We start from the raw sequence: 12514 nt of genomic DNA, 5'->3' as shown, positions 1-12514 counted from the left end.
TTCCTTGAATTTCATATAGGCCTATATGTGAATATGACTGGAATGAGAATATGTATTTTAGCGACCTCATGCTCAAAATCCAGTTTTTACAGTCGGTCCATAACTTGCGCGTAAAATTGATGAGGTGAGGACTTGGATTATTTCCGAGCCTGTTTCCAGTCATCTGTGCCTGTGAGAATTCCTGATCAGGTATCCATGCTGGAGGCGGAGGCTGAGCACCGCCCTCCCTCACTAGAAATAGGAGTCCTGCTGGAAGTCTGCTCAAACTACTGGGTCTCTGCTGGACCGACGAACGCTCAAAGCTGCCATCCGAAAGAGAAGATGTCAAGCCTGAAGGAGCCACAAAACAGCCTCTGAATTTATCTCCGTTTAACTGTTTCAGACCTACGTACTTTCCTGGAAGTTGCGCTTTGGACGGAGCCACATTTCTGTAGACGGGACGGTGGGATGCGATTTTCTCATCTGGACTGGATTTATTTTCAGAGATCACCAGCAACAGCAGCGGTCCGGAGTTCACGTTTTTTGGTGGATTTCTTGTATCTAATTGAATAAAACAAACCGTGGGACCAAAAGAATACTTCGGTTCAGGATGGATTCAAATCCAAGCGTCAAATGTAAAATAGTGGTTGTTGGAGACAGTCAGTGTGGGAAAACGGCTCTGTTGAACGTATTCGCAAAAGACTGCTTTCCCGAGGTAAGTCTATATATACAGTAGCCTGTACCGTTACCAGTGACATGAAATGTCCATACAGGCACCAACTCTCCTGTCCACCCTGTATTTTCTCCGTAGGGATACATTCCCACGGTGTTTGAAAACTACACGGCCAGTTTTGAAATTGACATGCAGAGAGTTGAGCTCCGTCTTTGGGACACTTCAGGTAAGAGAGTTTTCACCCTGGGCTTTGCATGGGAATGAATGGCGCAGGCTGCCTATAGAAACTATTGGGCTGTAACTGTAGGGATACTTGACTGGGGCTAGGGGGTTCCCAGCAAAAGAAAGATGGTTTAGTTTCACTCTTATTAACATTATTTCATTGAATAAAGGTTGGGACAATGAGAGAATGTATGCGAATTATATTTTATCAATATGAATGTAATTGCAAACAGTTTCACTCTCTTCACTGTTATCTCTCCCCAATTCTAAACTCCAACAACAAACATCAGATAGGAGATCTCATGGCTCAAAGCTTATCAAAAATATGCATCCTAATGCTTCTCTTTGGAGTCTTCAAACGTGAAAAAGATTGGGGAAAAAGAAAAAGATGGGGATTTTTTTGCTATGGAATGGTCCAGAGTTGAACTCCCTGACTTATGGGTGTGTGGGCTGGGGAACAGTTCTCAAGCGGTGGTGTTGTTTCATTTACTGTAATCCTATGGTCGAGTTCAAGAGAAAGTGTCTGACGCTGCCTGTCTGGAATGTAGGCGAAGCAACGGCTCTGATGAAGTTCTTGGGGAGAAAGGAGGAGTCGGGTTCCACTGTAGTCAACATCTGTAATTCTCCAACTAGCGAATAAGAGAATAAGCATACAAATGTTGTTATTATTAATATTTGTAGTCTTTTAAAAGCTGAGTAAAGGAGTGGTTCAGAATAAGGTTTGGCTGGTTTTTGAAGGCTTATACCAATCCTTTTGTATTGCCGATATGCAATATTTTGTGCTGACATTCAATATCTTCTTTTATTTTTCTTCATTTTCATGGCAACAATTTACAAGTAGTCAGTGTTTTACCTTAGAATGATATCCTTGTCAGGGTGGAAGGGCGTCTGAAACAATATTTAGACCATCACGGGACACTAAAACTCAGACTAGTGAAATTCCCCAAAATGTCATGCCAGGTTTTTCCAGACTGTGGTCAGGGAGGAACCTTCATCATAAGAGACTGGCCAATATCTGGTATTTAATAAAAGGCCTGATGTATCAGCAAACCTATATATCGCTCTAACCCTGTTCAGAATCAGTCTGACTTTCTGGCAACAAATGCAAACATTCACTCTGGGAGCTTTTGGCCTGTCCTCTCACATTTCTTGTTTTACAAAAGCCTCTCCCCTCTCACACACTCAACTCCGATCTCTGGGGACGTCCAGCAGCCCCAGGTCTGGAGGTAATTACCTCCTGTAGCCAGCCTGGGAGGTTGGGCTGGAATCCCCCCCCGCTCCCCCCAGCTGCTCTGCTGCACTGTCTCCCCCCCAGTCCTTCCTCTTCTAGTGGGGTGGGGGTGGGGGGGCAGGGGTTCAGGCCTCCTCCTCTGTGACCTCCTGCTGATTGGATCCTCCCTGGAGGTTTGTGCAGGACTTGTCCAAGCTCTGTGATTACACCACAAATCAGGAAGAGCTGACCTCAGCATGTGCACACACACACACACACACACACACACACACACACACACACACACATCTGAGGCATTCCAGCAGTGTCTCTCTGTTGTCATAACGTGATGATGTGATAACGTGGAATTGTTTTGATAACCTTGAGCAGCGTGAGCCACTTTGAGATATGGGTGTCAGGTATTGTTTTTGTTCCAGTCTAGTCTGGATAATGAGAGTGCGAGCGCGAGTTCCTCTTGTCCATGGACGCTCTTTGCAACATCCAACATTTTCCCACCCATTTTTTAACTATACATGCCGGGTTTATTCCTTTTGCCTTTGGCAGATACAGTAGATTTAAGATAAATTGCGCAGCCAAACGACATCCTTGCCATGGGAAATGAGCTCACCTTCTAGTGGTCATAAGCAGGTCCTCCCAACCACAGATGGTCTTGTCTTGGCCCTCTTGCCGTCACACTGCTGCTCACTGTACTAGACCTTTCTGGAGCACAAGCATGACGAATGGCACCTGAGAATAGTACTGTAACCCACTTCGCTGAAAGGTCATTACAAATACATAGACTTCATTGGTAGATCCGAGCTATGCTCACATAATACCCTACAACAATGGAAAATGTCAGCGGTCAGGGATTTGGCAACCCACACCCATGAAGAAGGTCTCAGTGGATATTTTCCCTCAGGGTGCTAAAAGTGATGATACAAAACAGACGAGACGGATGTTTCAACTGTACCTACATATTTGAGATAGCATGCTACACAGAGTTATCACAATGGGTGCTACTTGGTATTGTCAAGGAGTGCACAGTATTGATTCATCAGTCTGAGGCTGCGATCTAAAAGAAAGAGCACCTCCCATTATTATGTTATCAAGGTGTCAAATTCAGAGTCCTCCCTTTTTTTCCCCCTCCACTACAGGACTATTTCTTTCAGATTCCCCATTTTCATCAGCTCCATCTCACAAATTATTCCCATGAAATAGCCCTCATAGCATAGATTCTGCACACAAATCCCTCATACAGAGTGACAGAGACATTTTAAAGCTGCTGTGGCGAAGGCTATGAAAATAGAGGGCCTCCGCTCTGTTTGTTTAACATAAGAAACCTGACTCGCCAGACGTGAAAATATTTCATCATTGTTTACATCTGCCCGTGTGGATTTGTGCGTGGAAAAATGTGGAGGGTGGGGCGTCAAATTGCAGCACATGTTGAGGAACTCCGGCATGTGGGCAGGGGCCTCTTCGGGACTGATCTGACACAGGAGACTTCTGACTCAGTTTAATTTGTGTTTAGGTGAGTTAGATTGAAGATAGAAAGAGACCGATTGGGTCATTTGCATTTTAGCCCATACGCTGGTCTGGAGGGGACCATCTGGATTCCATTTGCGTATCAAAACATCTTGGCTTTGAGGGGGTTATAAAGTCACTTTGAAAAGTAATAGATCAGGTTTTGAGTGATTGTTATGACTTTCAGTAATGCCATGAAATAGCATACCTGCCTCCGCATTCTTTTGAATTCAATGGAGCGATTCAGTAAGCTCGGTTATTCTATACTCTTTTGTGTTTGACGGAAAAAGCCCTTTGGCAAAGAGCCCTGACCAAGTGACACAACGCTTCTCTTCGGAAATACGTTACTGTTTTCCTGCAGTGAAGGCTGTGTGAAATACGAGAAAGAAGGATACATTATGAGGGGCTCTCCTCTGGATTAAACATCTTATAGCCTGGATTGGGCAGTATCCTGATGAGGGCATTGAGTGCAAAAATGTAGTCTCTTCTTTCGTGATTTATAGGATCACAGAAGTGTGTGCAACCTTCTTTTTCATCTTGATAATACTCCAGTACAGCTAGTCAGCACCTTGTTAACTTTTGCTGGATGTTAGTCTCCAGCATCTGTTTTGAATGACTTAACAGTTGGCCACACCTTAACGTGGAATTCAGAGACCACCAGAGTCTGGGAAACGAAATAATCCGCTATTACATTCCTAACTGTGGGACAATAGAGTAGCTTCCGGACAGGTTTCATTACCTGGATAAGGCAATGTGATCCAATGAGATCCAGGATCTAAGCAGCTTTAGCAGCCTGAGGGAAAGCTGCATTCCTTTGCATCCAGCCACCACTCTCTCAGTGAAAATGCTCAGGTCGCAGGGTTACGTTTCAGGTTGTTTTGTGCTCACCCATGGCGTCAGAAATGAAATGCTATGCTGTGCCTTGCGTACTTTGCTTGAAAAAAAAAACCTTGGAAGATTCTGTGTTTTGGATGCCACTTTGGAATGTACACCGCTGTAATCCTAGCCATGCCTGGGAATAACAAAGTCATTGTCTAAGTCACTGCATTGTTGGACAGGGGAAGGGATGGTTTCCCTCGGTTACTGTACACTGGGACCAGTCTGAGTGGAGACAGAGCGCTATGACTCAGCTACCACATATGCGTAATGAACACATCTGGTAATCACTGAAGTTTTGTTGTTCACAGTCCTTTTTTCTCTTATTGTGTGTGTTGTTGAAGCTGTGTATGTAGTTGGTAGAGGGGTGGGTGGGGGCATTCTAAGACCATGGATTTTGCTGTTAACCTCTTGCAGAAGGGATGAGCCTAATTCAAAGAAGCATCTGGGATGGGAGGAGCCCCCAAGATCAGTGGTTCTCAACCTTTTTCATATCAAGGACCCCTAATTTAGTCCACATTAGAGCCACGGACCCCCATTTGATGAGATTTTGTCTCTCAGACCCAAATCTGAGAATATTTTTACTGTCAGACATGATTTTGTCCAGAGTTCCATGACTATCTGTACTGTAGGTAGAGAGATAACAGTGAAACTATGATCAAAATAGTCATTCTAAAATGAAAAAAACAATGAAGTTTAACAATTCATCAATTTGCTGGGGACCCCCTGGAATGCCCTCAAGGACCCCTGGTGGTCCCCACGTTGAGAACCACTGCCCTAGATAACACCAAGGACATAACTGCACTGACAAAGAATTCTTTACAACTGCTCACCATTATCATTTGAAACACATGGAAAAGACATTTCAAAATCACTTTTATCACTAAATTTATACCGGAGTTTGCTTTGTACACATTCTGTACAAGGATTTGTACAATAAAGCTTATTAAACGTACTACTCAAACTGTCTGACTATCCGTATTCCCCTCCAAGAGCATGCTTCTGATTTAGCTTCATCAGTACCAAGGCTGTCCATCACGTTCATATGCACAGAACTCAAGGGGTCTGGGACTTGAGAAGGGGGCTAACCACAAGAGGAAACTCTAGTCCTTGCTAGCATTGAATGGCAACACTAGAGCAAGGATTTGCTTTATGTTGTACCACAATTGACATGCAGCTATCGTTGAATTGCAGGTTCACCCTACTATGACAACGTGCGACCTCTCTCCTACCCTGATGCCGATGCAGTCCTCATCTGCTTTGACATCAGCAGACCAGAGACCTTAGACAGCGTCCTGAAGAAGGTGGGTGATCTCCTCTTTGGATGCTATTCCCTTCACTTACACTATGTGATGAGGCTCGTCTTTGGGCAATGTTTACCCTGTCCCCTCACCCCCTCACCCTCTCAATGCTAGCAGGTTTTTGTGTTTCTAAGTCAAGGGTCTTCTGGGAAAGAAAAGTGGTAAAGGTCCAGGATTTTACCACTCAAAAAGAGCATGGGGGAAAGGAGATCCAACAAAGGAGGGGGTATTTAGCCCTTGATCCTCTGACACTCACGTGAGTTTAAGAGGTAGTCTGGCCAGATTTTGTTCCCAGACACGGCTATTGAATGTAGTCTAACCTTTTGACCTGTGATGTCACTGAGCCTCAGTTGTGTGCCATCTGAGAGGAGTGTGGTCCGAAGGGGGGGCTGAGATGGGGGTTGATATCCTGGAGGGAACATAATCACCAGTCTGTTTCGCTCTCTAACTCTCAAACCTCCCCTCTGTAGAACTCCAGTCTGTGGATCCAACATACACATCAATGTTCAGATACGAATACACACTCACTGTTAATGACTGTCTGCTCTTTGTCCCTTCCAGTGGAGAGGAGAGGTCCAGGAATTTTGTCCCAAAACCAAGATGCTGTTGGTGGGATGCAAGTCTGACCTCCGAACAGACCTCTTCACCAAGTCCCACAGCAGACAGCCACCAGTGTCATATGATCAGGTGGGTGCATTAATCATGGGAAAGAAATAGAAAACTTTTATTCCCATGGCTACTTACTCATGATGCTCATGATATCCACTTTGTCCATATAACTGAGACATGGTTATATACTGATGTATGCTCACTCTCCCAATACAAATACTATCCTTTTGAGCAACTGGAACTAGAACAACTTTGTCAGTGTGTTGGCATAGGTTGATACGGATGTTGGATGCATTTGCTCTTCTACATCAATCTGATCTATCCAGATTGCTAGTACAATACATAGCACTATATAGTACTATGCATCGTATTATACTAGTGTTCATAATAATGATATTATTTTGTCACTGCTTGATAAAATAAAATAACGAATTGGAGCCTCAGTCATGCCAGTGATAACCCTTCATCTCCTGCCTGCTGGCTCAGCTTAAGTGGAGAATCACAGTCTGGTCTCTCCCCTGTGCAATTCAAATGGATTGACATGCAAAATTAGTATTTATATTGCAGACATGCACACTCAGTGTGTATGATGCACCTCAGGTATTCTAATTGGAAAACTGCAAATAACTTGAATTGCATTTGTTGTGGTCAGAGACACACTGGATAGTATTTTGCCATGGGAGTAGATGAGGTATATGAAAGGAAAATACTTAGGTATACTGAGTTAGTAGCAGAGGTGGAGCAGCCATTTTGGAAGCCCAGACTACACCCCTTGGAGGTTGGATGCTGAGGGTTTGTAGCCACATCCAATTCTAGGCTATTAGGTGAAACCCTGTCACAGTTAATGCAGGCTTTTTAAACTTGGATGTTTTTACCTACGTACATTTATCTCTGTATCACTGGGTCCATTGAATTCTGTAACTGTTTTGAAACACTCATTTTGCAAACAACAAGCTAACACTGGGGCGTATGTAATTTGCGTCACCCACTAGCAGGACTTCTACTCTCTCTGACACAATATGTTGCTTAGACACCCTCACCCCAAATGATCTTGGCCAGAACATCCACACTTTTAGAAAGTCGGAGTCCCGCTAGCAGGTGACGCAAATTACATGCGCGCCAGTATTAGCTTGTTGTTAGCAGTTATTGTTTAGACTTCAGAATTCAATAGACCAAGTGCCATTAAAGAGACAAATGTATGTAGGTAAAAACATGCAAGTTTATAAAGCCTACATTAAATACAGACTGTGGCAGGGACAATTATGCGAAAATCCCATTCATTTTCCCCTTAAAGAAATCGCTTTCGATGTGGAGGTCCATATTTGGGCAAGGCTGACACCCTACACTAGGCATTCGTGGGCGGAGCTTAAAGCAGACGGTGAAGGATATGTCTGAAGCAGCAGTGGGGGCAGAACCTCCTTGGGGCAGACTGGGGGCACAAAGCTGCAGCTGTAGGTCCCCTTAAGTGTTGTAGGGTTTGAACCACTTGTTTGACTGAAGCATGCTTAGTGGTGCCTTATGTTAGTTGTACGTTTACTATATTGATATTCTTTGCAAGTTGATATGTTTGCTTGTTAGTTTTTGTTTATTTGCTAGCTTTTTGTCCTTGTAGCATTCTGTCTGACAAAATGGTTGGTAGTAGCATGGTTGCTCTGGCTTGTTAGTCACATGGTTGCTGATGTATTGAGTTTTTGGAATGATGATATGTTGTCTTGTTAGCTTTTGATTGTCTGTAGCGTACTAGCTGACATATTGTGATTTATTGAGTAATGTTGGGAATTAGGGACTTCAGCTGGTTATGGTGTTGAGAGCATGTGTCGAAGGGGTGGAACTGGGACGCCAGAAATCACTGTTGAGCCTTCTGGAGGTGTAGTGGTCCTAATTCAGTGAAACATCTGTGGTGGGACATGCCCATTTGATAATCCCAGTGGCATACCCGCACTCACACACTTAATCCAGTAACATTTAGATTAGGAGGCTGGTGATTGGTGCTGTCTGTCTGATTGTCCTGTACATTTATGATGGCATAGCCTGATGTCCTCTATAGTCACCATTTGTGGGTTAGTACATCATTCTTTTGACATCTGAATTGGGCTTCTGTATGAATGTTCACCTTGGATTCTGGCACAAAGCATAACAACATCAAATCCTGCGTAGTGACAAATGCATAAGTGGTCTGAATAAATCAGGTGCTAAACTGGAGAAAGCTGCCATAATCGTGCAGCCCTACTTCCAGGTTGATTTAATCTAACCAGATTACCAGTATAAACACTACTCTGAGCATCTGTAATGCTTAGTATAGCTTTGACATCAATTTATGATTACTGTTTATGTGTTTCCTCTCCCAGGGCTCCAACATGGCCAAGCAGCTGAACGCTCCCTACATCGAGTGTTCCTCCCTGCAGTCTGAGAACAGCGTCCGGGACATCTTCCACGTGGCCACGCTGGCCTGCGTGAGCAAGAACAACAAGAACGTGAAGCGCAGCAAGTCCTCCAGGGCCACCAAGAGGATCTCTCACAGCCGAGGAGACCTGCCCACCGTGGTGATGGACTATCCGCAGACCAAAGCCAAAACCTGTGTTGTCATGTGAACAGGAGTACAGATTGTTATGGACAATGCTGAAGAGGAACGAAGCAAATTGAGTATGTTGCAATATTGGTGCAAAGACTGCAAAGACTTTTTCTCCCATTCTCCAAACTGGATATCAACTGAATGAGGAATACGTTGGAAAAAGTACCTTTGGGTTGTGGGTTACACTTATTACCTGTAAAATGAAGTAGGAATACATCCAACAGACTTGTGATAGCTTGCTGTATTCTCCTAGGCTAAGTTGGATTCATCAAACAGGACAATCAGTTTTGTGGAATAGCTTTGGAGGGAAATCATGCCAAGCAAGCTTTATGGGCACATTAGCCATACCCAGTCAATATGCGGTGGAAGAGCCAGTGAAAATGCTCAGAAAATCTGTTCCAAACATGAATTCTGGAATATTGTTTTTCTTATCTTAATAGCTTCATTTTCTGAAGCTTTAAAAAGGTACTATTTCTCTGTTGTTTTTATTTTGCTTTGTGATATGTTTTGGAACCAAAGGTTTTGGGTGACATATCGCAAGGGATATGAGAATTTAAGCTAAACAGTTTAGCAAGGGTGAACAACTGAGGCACAGTCACCTTGATATGTTTTGATGTTTAACTGAGCCTTGCATGCCATATATTGTTCCTGATTACATTTCTAGACATTTTGCCTACCCGTCAAGCTGTTTGTTCAAATGAAGTTTTCCTTTGAAAAAAAACTGTTATGAAATGGAATGAATCATTTCAGAACTGTCCGATTTCATTGTAAATTTGTAGTTTATGAAAATGCAGTTTCTGTATGATTTTTGTGCTTATAAATTCATAAGCTTGTCATCATGAGTGCAGTTTATTTTTGTGTGAATGCCTTACATGTTAAGCTTGACCACAGTGCTTTGCAGTGGTGGAGTTTATATCCAGTAGTTCTTGATAAAAAAAACAAAAAACACTCTATATATTAACATTCTCTCTGAGATAGCTTGACAGTATGATTTTCAATCAGTTAGAACCATGTGGTTAATGTGAAGCAACAGCATGTATTTACTGCAGTAAGATGTGCACAGCATACATACAGCTGCCTGTATAACCTATGAGCTAATGCTCACATAAACATGCTTCCTTGCTTAACATTGTTTAAAATTTTAGCAATACATGTTTAATAAAAGTTATATCAATTTCGATGCATAAACAATTATATAATCTGATAGATGTAAAATGAAAATAAATCATTACACATTGGCTAAATGACTGTAAACATAAAACGTTACAAAAAATCCTCAGCTATCCAACATCTAATTTTGATAGATTCAAACTGTTTAGTGGGTGTAACCAGTAACCAGTTTTACACAATGAGGTCGACAAATCAGTAAAATGTTCCTAAATTAAAGCAGCACACCATTCAGTGCTCATCTGAATGAACACAAGGCAACTACTGCAACAAGGTGCAGTAGAATAAAAAGCAAAATAATTCCTCAGGTATGCCCATTTATGTGTGTACACACTTCTTGTATGTGGCAATTTGTTTCTCCAGCTGCTTTTGTGATAGAAACACAACATTATATACAGACTGGCTTGAGGGATGCTCGCTGGCATCTGACAGTGTTACCACATTTCTTTGCTAGATTGCTATGTTTTGGGTAAAAGCTTCATGATTTTTCCACCACTGAAGAAGAATTGTCATTGTCTGCACCAACCGATTGCAAGTAGCCCGACAGTTCCTTTTCAATGGCCTTCCTCTGTGGCACAGAGGTGAAGGGTGCTGCCTTTCTAAAGAAGTCCAGTGTCATGTTCTCCTTCTTAGACATTGGTGGTTCAGGTAGTGCTTCTTCACTGGATGGAGGCAAGGAGAGTGCTGCGTCCGGTTGAAAGTTGCACTGATCTGAAGAAGAGGCTCAGAGACAGCTCCGCTCTTCACCTCCTCAACCAAGTCACTTTGAATGTATGCTGTTCTGAGCCTAGGACACTCTGTGGTCAGCTGGTGTGCAGGATTCAGCGCTGTCTGAGCTGTGGCTCAGATTGTTCGGCTGATTCTCTTGCATGGAGATGTCTCATTTTGGAATTTGACTGGTCTGGTGGCCTGTACAGAACTTCATCTACAGACTGTGCACTTGCGCTCCTACTAAAAATGCAATCTAGCTATACTAAATTATTATTAAATTATTATAATTATTAAATTATAATTACATTAGCCTAGTTAAATTCATACTAGCCTATAGCTTTCTACTGTAGGTATGCTAGTTAGCTAACCTTCCAGGATAATGCCGTGGTCTTGAATGAATGAATTAATGTCTTTTTTATTGATATTTCAGCTTTCTTACCATTCAAGTTTGCCAATTAGCTAACTTGCACTCTGAAAAACTGTGGTGTTTGGCTGCCTGTTGAGATTTAACTCAACTAATCATGAGATTATTTCTACTTCCAGAGCAGCTTTGCCTTTGTAGAACTAAAACTACAATCTGCGAAAAGTTTACTGCAGTAACAAGAATAGTAAATGACTTTTTGTTTGCATGAATATGTAAGCATTTGCCAAAATGTTCTTCATGAAGCTGCATTCCAAAGTGCCACAATACCATATGGGGACAGTTTCCTCTGACAAAAACACCAATGGCTAGAGAACATGCAGGCAATATGAGGAAAGTACGAGGAGGTCATAAGGGTATCCTTAGCCTTGCTCTTTTTACGCACAATATAATTCAGTGCTACTGTGTCGGGATAGTGGTTTCATGAGCCAGAACAAGAGCAGATGAGACCAGTGATCTGTATCATTGGATTATATTGGGTAAATCATTGTTCAGCTTTTCTATGCTAGGCTTTATCCCCATCACAGTGCAGGCATTTTGACAGGGGTCCTCTGGTGTTGTGATGCTCTGTGTAATCATCTGCTAAATTATGGTCTACAAGCTGTAATAAAAGGTAAGCAAGGGAAATCTCTAGATTGAGGTTGCTATGTTTATGTCATGGCTCACATTATGACATGATATTGCCAATTTGCATTTTGAGAGTGCATTGATTCTGTGTAATGTTAACACCATGGGGATATAGCAACCATTTGGTTACACAAAATACAACAGTAACCATCGCGTCCACACATTAATACTTACTGTTTTGAGCCAAGAACACCTCAAGAAATAGATGTTATTTCTTGAAATTAGTAAAACAAAAATTACAAAACTATATCCTATATCTTATATCTTGAACATGGCCACACTGTACGCATCTAAAGATTTATATGCCTTTCGTTTTTCTTCAGTGCACAGTTAAGTGTTTCCCTTACATATATTATACGGTGGTGGGCCACCACGGTAAAATCATGACCCGCAATGGTAAAATATTTTCTATAGTATTTTGTATAGTGTTTGTATAGTAATTCAATAGCGAAGCCGCTGCTGAAAATTCCCAAATTTTTGTTATCAAATGTATTTCTGCCAACACGGACCTTCATGTCAGTTTTATCTCCAGATGTATTGCATATTTTCCCATATTATTGATGGCAATTTCAACAGGATTAATATGGACACTAAATTGCCATCCACTATCCATTCCCATCCACTG

At 42.3% G+C, this 12514-nt stretch overlaps 1 protein-coding gene across 1 annotated transcript; it reads left to right on the top strand.

The window, feature by feature from the left end:
* The first annotated feature begins 284 nt into the window (after positions 1 to 284).
* Positions 285 to 9792, top strand: LOC139649162 (rho-related GTP-binding protein RhoE-like). Its single transcript, XM_071525489.1, has 5 exons — positions 285 to 694; positions 791 to 878; positions 5676 to 5785; positions 6344 to 6469; positions 8740 to 9792. The coding sequence occupies exons 1-5, from the start codon at positions 590 to 592 to the stop codon at positions 8980 to 8982; spliced, it is 672 nt and encodes a 223-aa protein (XP_071381590.1). The 5' UTR covers positions 285 to 589; the 3' UTR covers positions 8983 to 9792.
* The last annotated feature ends 2722 nt before the right edge of the window (positions 9793 to 12514 follow it).

The sequence above is a fragment of the Centroberyx affinis genome, unplaced genomic scaffold (assembly GCF_046629955.1).
Source record: "Centroberyx affinis isolate AG114_WGS23_722 - 3 ecotype Tasmania unplaced genomic scaffold, CSIRO-AGI_Caff_v1 ptg001296l_1, whole genome shotgun sequence".
Classification (NCBI taxonomy): domain Eukaryota; kingdom Metazoa; phylum Chordata; class Actinopteri; order Beryciformes; family Berycidae; genus Centroberyx; species Centroberyx affinis.
The sequence above is the reverse complement of the archived record's forward strand: the minus strand, read 5'-3'. Positions and strand labels throughout refer to the sequence as shown.